This window comes from Saccostrea cucullata, unplaced genomic scaffold (genome assembly GCF_032062105.1).
Source record: "Saccostrea cucullata isolate Sc308-1 unplaced genomic scaffold, CSIRO_AGI_Scuc_v1 ctg176, whole genome shotgun sequence".
NCBI classification, from domain to species: Eukaryota; Metazoa; Mollusca; class Bivalvia; order Ostreida; family Ostreidae; genus Saccostrea; species Saccostrea cuccullata.
The window spans coordinates 284588-297487 of NW_026939570.1; the positions used below are offsets into that span (position 1 = coordinate 284588).

The 12900-nt window shown below is 33.4% G+C and overlaps 2 protein-coding genes and 1 long non-coding RNA gene across 3 annotated transcripts; 1 reads left to right on the forward strand and 2 right to left on the reverse strand.

Moving 5' to 3' along the window:
- The first annotated feature begins 1879 nt into the window (after window positions 1–1879).
- On the forward strand, window positions 1880–5479 carry LOC134253297 (blastula protease 10-like). Its single transcript, XM_062735812.1, has 10 exons — window positions 1880–2701; window positions 2799–3102; window positions 3521–3656; window positions 3785–3848; window positions 3958–4161; window positions 4252–4381; window positions 4511–4630; window positions 4709–4806; window positions 4938–5041; window positions 5152–5479. Exons 1-10 carry the CDS (start codon window positions 2636–2638, stop codon window positions 5300–5302), a joined length of 1377 nt encoding a protein of 458 aa, XP_062591796.1. The 5' UTR covers window positions 1880–2635; the 3' UTR covers window positions 5303–5479.
- On the reverse strand, window positions 5426–8612 carry LOC134253298 (ribosomal RNA small subunit methyltransferase NEP1-like). Its single transcript, XM_062735813.1, has 6 exons — window positions 8487–8612; window positions 8263–8340; window positions 7408–7549; window positions 7235–7293; window positions 6957–7106; window positions 5426–6720 (listed from the first exon to the last, which is right to left on the reverse strand). Exons 1-6 carry the CDS (start codon window positions 8604–8606, stop codon window positions 6607–6609), a joined length of 663 nt encoding a protein of 220 aa, XP_062591797.1. The 5' UTR covers window positions 8607–8612; the 3' UTR covers window positions 5426–6606.
- A 2784-nt stretch (window positions 8613–11396) lies between these two features.
- On the reverse strand, window positions 11397–12321 carry LOC134253315 (uncharacterized). Its single transcript, XR_009989101.1, has 3 exons — window positions 12201–12321; window positions 11631–11949; window positions 11397–11482 (listed from the first exon to the last, which is right to left on the reverse strand). It is a non-coding gene; the product is annotated as an uncharacterized LOC134253315 (long non-coding RNA).
- Window positions 12322–12900: the final 579 nt, after the last annotated feature.

The window sequence follows — 12900 nt, forward strand, 5'->3', positions numbered from 1 at the left end:
TGTTTCACCAACTAGTCAAATAAATCATTGGACAAAGTAAACAAATTAGTCATTAAAAAAAGACTTTAAAATTGTGAGCAAGAAAAAGTTTCAAATTGCTTCGCATAATCAATTATTTGACCTTTCTACACTTACAAAATGATTTTTCTGGCATTGAAAAAAAAAAAAACAAGCAAGAAAATTAGTTTAAAATCTAAAACTTTTGCTGAATTTAATCAGATTGATCAAAGTTATCTTAAATTTTCAGAAAAGAAAAAAACCAAAGTGGAGGTCTGTGATGTAAATTTTTAGATATTACAAAAAATGTGTCGATTTTATGCCAAAATTGGCTCAAACTTAAGATTTAAACTTTTAATGTAACAAAGGTAAATGTAATTATGTGATGTTTTTTCCCAAGGGCACATGGATCTAATATGACGTGTATCTGTACGATTTTAATATGCATTTCCCCTCAAAAAAAGTCAAATTTCCACAGAATAATCTTTAACTATTTTTTCCTTGCAATTCTTCAAATTTTCAACTGAATTGACCGATTTCGTTTTGCTTTCATATAAAACACCGTATGCTTGGCTGAATGTCTAGTTTAAAAATAAAAGAATCGACTGCTTCTAAAACTATCATTTTAATGTCCTCTTTCAAGCAACTGAAGTGTTAATTAACTGTGAACTTTTTGGCCTGTTTACAACCGGTAACTATTCATCTGTACAAATACAGTTAAACACGCTTATAACGAAGTACCAGGGACGTACGATTTTGCTCTAATGTAATATAAGCGTAATTCGTTATATCCGTTAACTTTAAGGTAACACACATTAAGGTAGCAATTTTGGCCTGCTTAAAAAAGTTGACTATCCATCTGAACAGTACAGTCAACCACACTTATAATGAAGTACCAGGGAGGTACGATTTTGCTCGTTTGTTATATCAGTATGATTTTAGATCCGTTAACTTTAAGGTAACTCGCTTTAAGGTAACAATATATTTGAAGTCACAGGAAGTGAAAATCACTTATAAACTGTAAATTTCAATTCACTAAATGCGTGTTCTCATTAAGCATGTTTTACTGTATTTCGTCTGATCTTGACGCATTAGTTTTCCTCTGAACAATGTCACGTTTACAACACTATGATGTGTCTCTTCAAGAGTTTAACACGTTCCTCCCTAACTTTACATCATTTAAGATCTGGGTGTATTTCAAGACAGGTCCAAAGTTAAGGAAACTAATGTTGAATTGATTATGCTTCGAAAGCTTAATTCTTCATGACAGATAAGAGGAATTTTCCTTTCGTTGTTTCTTGATTAAAATACATAAATCGTCTTCTCTGTATTGAAAAAAGACTTGAACGAATCCAAATTGTTCTTTGTTTTTTTGGATTAGAATATTGTAAAGAAACAGCTAAAACTGATGAAAGGAATTTTTTGACATTGAGAGAAAAAAACAATTTAGTTGATTCCAGCATTAAAAGAGGGCCAAGATAAATTCATCCATCACACAGTTATAATTATAATTATAAATTTACGATTTGATGAGGCAATGGTGATTTCTGCCAAGCTATACATCAACTTGTCATGGGTTATTGTATGTTGAAATAAAATATAATAAATTAAAAAATTTAAAAACTCTGAAAACGATGCATGAATTTATAACTTTATAACAAAGTTTTATGAACAATCGAAAAAGTTTTCATTTATGCATAAAGAATCCTACTAAAGCTCTGATTCTAATGAGTACCAAACTTTTTGAAAACGTGGAAAAGAAACGTATACTTCATTTCGATCTGGCAACAGGAACGTACCCTTCCGTTTCCTTTATTGCCACGCAAGTCATTTATATCATCTTCTCATTTATTTTCTTCTGTTTTAAAAGGTTAAAGATGAATGAATCAGGGACCTCAGTTAAGGAGGGTTGTCCCGTACGTCCAGAGATTGTGGATTGTTGTTATATACATTCCATGTTTAAAGAAGAAAGTGCTGAAGTGATTAGTAAAACTTATTTACTTTGTGGACTGGAAGTAATTTATATACAGTGTGGAAAAATATGGGAAAATATCATGACACAACATAGACGTCAATAATGGTAGGGGCCGCCTTAACCGTCTTGTCTCTGGAAGGCTGATTTTTTTGGGAGATTTGCCACACAGACAGAGTTTAGTGCCCCCTTTGTAAGGGTAAAACGTATGTCATTGCAAATTCCTCAGTCACTATGCAGCACTGCCTAACACCTAGCTATCAAGAAGTCCCTCGAGAAACCTTGATAATTGACAAATAATTTGAAAAATAATTTGATTTAGGAAGTCAATCTTTTATTTGACCACATACCAAGGGCTCGTCAGGTTTTCTTTACAGCATGTTATCAATTATTAATTCCACCCAAAAACAACGTCCACACACAAACAGAGGCGCGTAAACGTAAATTATGACGACAATTCCGGGCCACTGTGATAAGGCGCAGTATTGGTATTTAAAGACTGAAACCAAAAAGTAGACCGCCAACTGTAATCGAGTCTCTAAGATTTTCCTGAATGGATTCACATTCATAGGAATTACTCATTATACTGTAATTTACTGTTACTGGACTCTGTATATATACACACCAAGACATCGTTATTAAACCAAAAAAGATTAGACTTGCAACATGGTTTTAATTTTTCTTCTAGTTCAGTTGTCATTCATAGCTCTTTCCCCTGGAGCCCCAATGGCGGTAAGTTAACGAAAGTGACTTTAAAAGAAGTACATGTACTGTTGTAATTATAATAATTTGCCAAGCATAATGTTGAGGAAAAATTTGTCTACCCCAGGGTGCCGGAATTGGACTACATAACTTTTTCAATGTCTACATTGGAATGAGCCCACCTCGCTATGTGTACAGCAGTTCCAACCAACCTAAGGTGCAGATAGTGCGACAGCAACCGGACGACGAGCGGCACCCCAAACCATGGACTTTTGAGTCGGATATGACGTTAACGCCCTCCCAGAGGATGGCAATAAACAGAGACATTTTCCGGCGACGGATGGGGATTCCGAACAGGAAGCGAAAAATTGTCTCGGATGAAAGATATTACTGGCCCAATGGCATTATACCTTTTGAGACCAAAAATCTGGGTAAGGGATAAAATGAAGAACGGTTTTTCACTAAACACCAAAGAAAATGGGCGAATAAGCTGTACAAATTGCCTGTAGCTTCAAATGAATACAAGTCATTTTCAGTTTCTGAATGAAGTATTTTGAGAAAAATTCATATTACTAGTATTGAGAGGTAAAAACTGGAACTTAACCAAACTTTTCTGCGAAAACCTCTCTCAGCAAAATTCTTTCTTTGGGTTTTGCTAACCGAAATATGAAGAATATTCACTAAAATGAAAACAAAAATTGTGACATAGTTTGAAAAATAATCATTTTTGCCTTTTTTGGTGTTCAACTAATAATTGCTACTTCATTGATGAATACTTTCAATCTTTGATGCCTTACTTACGTTACTTAGGGTTACATGTACTTAATAATATTAACATTTTTGGATCAGAATTCACAGTATCCTCTGACTTGAACACAGCCATTAATATGTGGGAGAAATTAACATGCATAAGATTTGTTGGTCGTACTAGAACAAACCAAAAGCAATACCGAGATTATGTCATAATTCAACAAACTTACGATGGGTAAGTCTTTTTAATGTACAGTATAATATAGTCATAAACTATGAAAAATGAAGGTTCTTGGTAATAAAAAATAAAAACTGAACAAATGTTCCTGCAATGATAAACAAACTGGTGTGTAATTTTTTCAGCTGTGAATCAAATGTTGGTCGCATTGGGGGACAACAGGTTGTTAATGTCTCGAACGGATGCGGGGTATGCGATATATCAAACTTCTACTTCACATCAATTTAAAAGAATAATTGGGTTTTATAAGCTTGGAAACCAAAGGTTTTATAAATGAGGCACTGTACTATTTCTATAGGCTGGTAGTATTGCACATGAACTCGGACACACCTTTGGATTCGTCCACGAACAGTCTAGGTCGGATCGGGATCAACATATACTCATTGTCGATAACAACATCATTCCTGGCACCGAAAAGAACTTCCAGAAGTATTCCAACAAGAAAGTTTACACCTACGACTTGTCATACGACATTGGGTCCTTAATGCATTATAGTGATAAGGTAAATAAGATAATACAAATCTCTAATTGGGAGGAGGTGGGGAACACAAACATGGCTATTTTTTATTTACCTTTCACCCTTACACTGTAGGCATTTTCTAGAGATGGCCAATCCAAGACTATCTTAGCACGTGACACACTCGTTCAGTCCTGGATGGGACAGAGAGATGGACCAAGCTTCCTAGATATCAAACTGGCCAACGAGGCGTATCAGTGCGATAGTAAGCATCATTATTTACATCCAAGAAAAATAAATGTATACTTAGTATATTACATATGACAATATTATATTAACAGTGTAACGTATAGTTAAACGGTTCTAAACATCGCCACTAAAAATTCTATTTTAGGGCACTGCAGAACAAACTTTGTATGTCAGAACGGTGGATTTATTGGACCAAACTGTAATTGCATTTGTCCCTATGGGGTCAGTGGGTTCACGTGTGACGAGGTGGCACCATCTACACCAAGTGAGTACTACACAAAGCTAAACTCTATGGGAATTGCAACTTTTGATTTCATAGACTGATAAAAAATATTTTTGGCAGATTGTGGTGGAACTTTTCGGAAAGAAAACGGAACAATTCTCTCGCCCAATTACCCTAACGACTACTATAGTAACGCCGAATGCCATTGGTTGATCGAGGTGAGTAGCATGCTGTTTTTTTTATTCTTTCTCAAAGAAATGAACAGAACACATGTTCCTGTAGGTATGTTTTGCTAAGATCCATAATTCAATATGAAAAAAAAATTCAGGATCAATTTTTTTGCTGATAGGGTCCATTTGAGTTTTTAAAACTTACTATCCGTGACTTTCATTCGGAAAGTGAGTACGATGTCCTTGACATTCGAGTGTACGGACCGGAAAGGGTCGGGCAAATGTGAGTTCTGAATTGTTTTTTTTCTCATTTCTTTCTGAATCTGAATAGTAGGAATTAGTTTTTAATAGTTTGCTTATCTTGATTTACATTCAATATATCTCTGATTTTAGGATTTCTGGGAATAATATCGGAGAGAAGATTATCTACTTCAGCAGCAATAAACTACTGCTTCATTTTACCTCGGACCAGAACAGTAACTTCCGAGGATTCCGAATTGATTATACCAGCATCCACAGCATAGATATTGACCGTCATCACTGACGTATATTTCAGTCACGTGGTATGCCAGAATCGAACCTATGACATACTATGATGCTTTATTATAATATGAACGCTATTTCATATGATGCTTATGTTTTGCAATGAATCTCAAAAGCATGTGCATTTTGTTAACTTATTTATTTATTTTTTTACACTTATTTCTTTGTTGCAATAAAATTACTCATTTAAACTTGTTCTACCTTAATTCAAACATACATACATGTACATGAATTGTATGTATGTACAATCGTATATTAATCATCAAGAATTAGAAAACAACCATCTCATGAAATGTTCATAAGTGAATATAAACAAACTGTGATGTTTCATCTGATAAATATAGAATGCTCCAAAAACATAAACCCCAATTGATGTCATTTTCAATATTCTAATATTAAGAACATGGGTCCAGGAGTAAGTCAAACCAAACTTATACATGTACTACCAAGAATTCAAAGTTCTAGAAACTCTTAAACAGAACAAAAATAAAAAAAAGAAAAGATATGAAAAAGACATTGTGCATCAAAAATCTAACATAACTTTAGTTTCCTTTTTTGAGGCAGGGATCTTGAAGAAGAAACTTGTGTTTGTTACATTAATGACAGGTCCTACTTGATTATTCTTTAAGTCGGATACAAATGTCTAACCATCTACCAATGGAATCAGAGAAACAAAAATAAAATCTAACTGAAACAAAACAAGCTAAAAATAAATACATGTAACAGTGTTCATAATGTAGAGTAAAAACTTGTGGTCTTATGATGAATGCAAACATGAACATCTTTCCTTACTATTTGTCGCTATCAAATAAAATTTCTAAATCTTTCACGAAATATTCATATTATACCACTACTGCGGATAACAAGGCACAGATTTATGATTCTTGCTGCAGATTTGATTTATATAAACTTTGCACATATCCAAAAATTATGTAGTATATTGCTGCATAATATGTGTTTGTTGATACTTTACAATCTACTTTAATTCTGCAACAAATATTTCGCAATTTTGCACATTTTAGAAAATGGGGATCAGATACATTTGAATTAAAATATCTATGATATCCCATGGCAAATATCTGATTCAAAGTGTAGCAAAAAGAGTTTCTTGCATAAATAACAAGTTTTAACATTCCAGGGCCTCATATACATAAGTTTGTTGTATAGAAAATGCTTATCAGCAGACTGATTGATGGGCCAAGGTCGTCTTTCTCCAAGGTCAAGTCCTAAGATTAATGACTGTTACATAACAGAAAGGCAAATACCCTCCAGGATAGCAGGCTGAGATGACCTTGACAGCCAAGGTCATACTACATTCCATTTTTCTTCAAACGCTGAGCAGATCTTGGCACAGGTTAATGCAGCTGACAGGGGGTAACTACTAATGGAGACTGTGTCCTCAATGTAATCAACATCGACCTGGTGGAGAATAAGGAAATCAAATAAACAGGGGGATCTGTCTTACAAGAAAGTGACCCAGATTATATGCTGAAAATGTGGGTCAAAGAATGAGGGCTTAGTACAAAATATTAAATAGAAATGACATGATTTTCTGTATGTCTTACTACTGAATACAATGGAAGTAATATTGGTTATCTCTCAAATACTTGCATTTATGTAAAGGAGAATAAGATTTTAAATTAAATGTTACTTACACTGCCATGAGACAAAGCCCCGATAACAACAACAGCAGGCTCTTTTTCAGGAACAATTTCACGTGGGTCTGTGACTTTTTCAACATGAAATGAAGTCCCATATTTCTTACAACCAAGTGGCAAATGGTCACTTACTGGATTTTTAATCACCTGTGTGAATGAAATATTTAAACTTATGTTAGCCTGCAAAGATTTCAATCATCAAGATATGTACATTGAAAGAAACATGCACATATATATTACATATAAAGGAGCAATATTGAAGACTCAATGCTTACTTTTAATAGTTTTTGAGGCCCATCTGCTGCATGTATACTGTACTTGTGTAATAACTGTACTGTAAAAGCAAATGCAAACATATTACACAAATACCTTGTAGAAAATATTTCAGTGTAATGGACAAATGTGTGTATGTCATTGATTAATTCATTTCTTTACTTTACATTCTTACCCATCAGACCACAGAATCTGTCAAATGTTCGAGGAATTCTTGTCTGGGGGTTTATTTCTATGAGGACATTTTTCTCTGTGTGAACATACACCTGTAGAAGTCCCGCTCTGTTCAGTGGACTGTCCATCAACATCAACAGACACTGGAAATAGGGAAAAAATATCTAAATGCAATTTATTACATGAAAAAAAAAATATCAGATATAATGCAATTTATTACATGGATTTCTTTTTAAATGATTAGATATCAGTACGTTGATATTTTGCAAATCTGTTCAATTTATATTTTATGCAATATAATAAAAATCAACACCTTTTCGTTTTGATAACAGAACAAAATTTACAGGGGTATTTACAAAGCCTAGCTTCTATCATATTTTCTATTTCTATGTGTCTTCACAGTCGTGTAAATGTAACTTGAAACATAAAACAATTCATCATAAAAAAAAGAATATAAATTATTTTTAAAACAATTACAACAAAAAAAACTGCAGTATGCAGAATTTAAAAAAAATGTATTAGGATTAAAAATAATACAATTAAATTCATTTATTAAAAAAATGCATTTGAAGGGTTAACTCGATTTTAATATTTAGAAAAATATTTTCCAGTTAGAATACTTTTGATAATCAAGGTAAATACATGATTGTTGATTGGTTTTGTACATAGAATTTTCATGTTCATTGCCAAACCTTTGTGTTTGACAGTTGATTTATTTCTGAGTTAAAACAATTCAAAGAACTTTTATATGCTTTCCAACCTGAAAAATGGGGATTTATAACTATTTTTAGAAAAAAGATCTTTTTAAACACATTAAAATAGATATTGAAAAATTGTATTATAAAATGCTCTTTACCTGATGGGTTATACGCAGAGAGAAATAAACCAAACCTTTGTGTTTGTCACAGTTTAGCAATTCAAACTGCTTTCCAACCTGAAAAATGGGGGTTTATAACTATTTAAAAAAATCTTTTAAAACACATTATAATAGGTTTGAAAAATTGTGCTTTTTGAACGCAATAAAGCAAATTTTGATAAAATCGCTGTTTAAAACTACATGTAAAATGGGAAAAGTCATACCTTAACTGACTCTAAAGAAGCTCTTTCAAGAACAACTATCAATCGCTTCTCGTTGCTTTGTTTCGAAACACTTTTAATGACTTTGTTTTCATTTTTCTCGTGGTTCATGGGCGCCGCCATTTTGGACTTTAAAATAACTCGTTCTTAAAATACTCGCCACTTCAATCAGAAATCATGTATTAAAGGTCTATGTAACTTTTACAGTGAGTCTGATTAAAACATATCCTTCTTGGCCTATCGTTGTCGAAATAGTAGAAGAGGACTGGATTTAATCAGGTCTAAAAGGAAAGTAGAAAATGACATGTATGGCTGGACCAGGAATCGAACCCAGTCAGGGGCTCTACCAACTCGGCAACTGAGCTATCCAGGCCGATATCCACTGCCCAAACCATAACATTCCTCCCTCCTAAAATGGTCGTCGCCCGAAGACACAATTTACCCAAGTCACTATAATTATTACTACCTGGCAGGAATTTCACCAGGGGTGGTCAACGGCACCAAATCTGTAACAGGAAAGGAGAAGATTCCAACACCAAACTTATAAGCATGGTTTTTCAACACTAAACTTAACCATAATCTCAAACACTTAACTTATCATAGTCTCCAAAAGCAAACTTAACCATGATCTCCCAAACCCAAATTAACCAAAGACTCCAACTTGAAACCTTACCGAAGTCTCCAATAGGAATTCGAAACCTTACCGAAGTCCCCAACACCAAATTTCAGACAAACATAGTCTAATATATTCTGTTTCAGGGTTCGTGCCGCCCAAAAGTCATGTCCTTCTATATACCAAATATATTGTGATAAGAAAAAACGAGATCATCCGTGGGTATCCAAAGATTCCTATGTTCATGTATTCAAATACAAGTATTTGAAGGGAGAGGGCTAAAATAGGCTTTGCCTGCTGCCCAATCCCATTCACTTATGTGAATAAAATTTTGTATAAATAAAAAAAAAAAATACCAGTATTAGGATTTTCGAGCAATTTCCTTTCGTTTCTCCCTTTCAAAGATATTTTTAGGAAAATTGTTTATCTCCGCCCCTCCAAATACAAATTAACAGAAATTGTTGATTCATTACAAAAATAACCTACCACTCAAAAATCGGAAAAGTCACTTAAAAAAACGAAAAAACTGCATAAATTTATTTGCTTTATTATTCAGTATTCATCTGTAAATACTAGAGAAATCGCTTCAATATATATGCATGTGTATATAAATCATTTTCATTACTCATGCATAATATACATGTATGTGTAAATAAACTATTTTTTCTCTTCATATTTTTGAATGCTATAAGAACTATATATACATTCTAATGTTAGCAATAATCAGAATGACCATAGAATGGCACGATGCTTTTTTATGGAACGCCATGGCTGCCTTATGTTAGCTGACTAAATTATTTTTTCTAATTATAAACCCACAGCATATAATAAAGACCCACAATATTATCACACAGCATATAATAATAAAAGCATATATATAACACAGCATATAAAAAAACTAGCATTAATTATAGAACCACAGCATATAATAAAATCATCTAACATAAGGCAGCCATGGCGTTCCATACTTTTTGTCGCTGGAGCTCTCTATATATGATGATAAACGATATCTCATGATGACCGAGGCCTTGTATTAATAAGACACGGTGTTACATGTTTACAACGTATCATGTTTTAGGGGAAAATACCGGTACGACCCTGGGCTGGGCTGGTACGATGTTGCAATGGGTTGTCCATTCATACCGGTGCCATAATTGGAAGTGGTTGTTCAACACAAGTGAGATGTCATTCATACTGATACCACTGTTTAAGCAGAGGTTGATCCAATGTGAATGGTCATTTTTACTAGTGTTGATACCGGTTAACCGGTTTCGAACGATGCGAGTATCGGTTAGTAAAATTGCTATTCGGTTACTCGGATAAAATGCATCTTATATGGTTAATAACTAAAAAATAAAATGTTAATTTGTTTATAAGCGTACAAATAAACATTTCTCTAATTTTCTTTACCGTTAGATTTAATGGTCTATGGTTTCACTAATACGATTGATTGGTTTTCACACTTAATTGATAGCTTAATTGGATTGCCAGCAGGTTATACAAGTTTTGAAGACCAAAGTTATAATTACCTCATTAAATAATGTAAAAACATGCCGCCAAAGACATGTAAAGCTTGGAAGTATTTTAAAAAACCCAGCTGATTCTATACCTGTAAAATGTAATTAATGTGAATTGGAGTTATCGTAACTTCAAATTTCTAAATAATTATTCTCCTTGATCATGACATGTATCGGGGGTTGAAAAGTTAAACTGATGAACGCCATGTAAAATAGCGTGAAACATTGAATATTTATTTTTCTTCTGATTTAATTAATTTTTTTTATTATAATTATATTTAAAATTCAAGATATTGCGTGCGTGTTCTTTCTAAGTTTATAAATAAAGTTAATTCACAATACCTTTGTGTTTTATTAGAACTGATGAGTAAAAGATGAGATAAATGATACATATGAATAAATCATCCGAGTAACCGGGTACTCGATCGGAAGATTGAGCGAGTAACCGGTTACTAAAAATCGTCCGATTTGCCAACACTAATTTTTACTGATACCCGTGTAACCACTTTTAGCAGTAGAAGATCGAAGGTGAGGGTCATTCTTAGTGAAACCTCTGTAAGCAGTAGCTGATCCAATGTAAGTGGACATTCGAACCGATATCATTTTAAGCAGACGTTTATCCAGTGTGAGTGGCCGTTAGTTCTGATACCACTTTAGTAGTAGGTGATTCAGTGTGAGTGGTCATTCGTATTGACACCATACTTAGCAGTTGTTGATCCAGTTGAGTGGTCATTTTACTGATACCACTTTTTACAGCAGTTGATCCAGTGTGAGTGGTCATTTGTAGTTAAGTGTGAGTGGTCATTCGTACTGACAACACTTGAACAGTTTAGCTGATCCAATGTGAATTGTCATTCGCACTGATACCACTTTTAGCAGTAGCTGATCCAATGTGAATTGTCATTCTCACTGATACCACTTTTAGCAGTAGCTGATCCAATGTGAATTGACATTCTCACTGATACCACTTTTAGCAGTAGTTGATCCAATGTGAATTGTCATTCTCACTGATACCACTTTTAGCAGTAGCTGATTCGACGTGAGCAATTACACTATCGCAGTAGCTGATACAATCTGAGGGCTATTTCTCCTGAGAGCACAATACGTAGATACTGGTACAATGCGAGTGGTTACTAGTATTCTTGCTGAGCACTATTTGCAATTGCTGTTACAATCTGATTTGTTATTCCTTTCGAGGCTATCATTAATCGTTGTTCAGTGATATTTCGTGCTGAGATCACTATTTGCAGATCGGGTGGTAATTCATGAAGACTTCTTTATGCAACAGGAGGAATAAGATATTTTACAGGTTTTGGTTTAACATCGGTCTTGGTTTCTTGAAAACGAAAACATAATTATTTTATTATAAAACATTTATTGAATTTCAAATCAGTTGCATTACTTTTCATGATTAAAAGGTTACGAGAAATTGTCGGTTTCGGAAGTTTGCACCAAAACATAATCCTTTTAATTAAATGGTGTATCCCCTTCACTACTAAAAATTGTCAAAACCAAAAACGTTTCTTTAGTGTGTAATGACTGGAGTTTACAAATGTTGTTTTTTAAGTATATAATTTTTAAAATTACCTTTATCTTTAGCGGACATCAATCCATAAGCCCACTGAACAGATAAGAAAAATAGATGCATTGCCACAATCATGATTGCCTTCTTTTTGAAAATTGGCGTTTAGCAACAAATTGATGAATGTTAGTTTTGTGAACGTCACAAACAATTTAACGTCACAATGCATCTTTTAGCTACAAATTGATAAATGCTAGTTATTGATTGTGACGTCACAAACAATTTAACGTCACAATACATTTAAAACTAACAACAGAAGTATTTTAGGAGAGAACTACCCATCCCGCATTGGCTTAAAAGTAAACGTCAATCATCCATTCCATTTTGGAATTAATTTGACAAACTTATTTAGTGAATATACTTGTAATATGTTGCATAAATGTTTATAGATAAAAAAATATTACAAAGAGCAAGAGCCACTTAAGACCTTTTTTGGCCCTGTGAATTTCTGAAAAATCAAAACTGCCCAATCTTGATTGAAAATGCAGTATTTATCACTTGGACTGTTTTTTACCATGTATCTATTGAACATGACGTAATTTTCAATCTAGTCAATGCATTATGACGTTATAAAATGCGTCATTTTCCCATATCCTGTAAATTCCTTTAAAAATAGCCTTAAGTTCTTGTTTTATAGCATAAAATCAATCAACTGAATCAGTAAATATAGAATTTATTCGATAATTTTACACGTTTATGTCGTAC

Bases quoted from the DNA above. Each gene is read 5' to 3' on its own strand.
- LOC134253297 (XM_062735812.1), top strand. From the start codon at position 2,636: ATGGTTTTAATTTTTCTTCTAGTTCAGTTGTCATTCATAGCTCTTTCC. The intron at 2,702-2,798 runs GTAAGTTAACGA...TGTCTACCCCAG, and splicing joins CCCCTGGAGCCCCAATGGCG to GGTGCCGGAATTGGACTACA. The intron at 3,103-3,520 runs GTAAGGGATAAA...TTTTTGGATCAG, and splicing joins TTTTGAGACCAAAAATCTGG to AATTCACAGTATCCTCTGAC.
- LOC134253298 (XM_062735813.1), bottom strand. From the start codon at position 8,606: ATGGCGGCGCCCATGAACCACGAGAAAAATGAAAACAAAGTCATTAAA. The intron at 8,341-8,486 runs GTATGACTTTTC...CCCATTTTTCAG, and splicing joins CTTCTTTAGAGTCAGTTAAG to GTTGGAAAGCAGTTTGAATT. The intron at 7,294-7,407 runs GTAAGAATGTAA...TTGCTTTTACAG, and splicing joins CAGATTCTGTGGTCTGATGG to TACAGTTATTACACAAGTAC.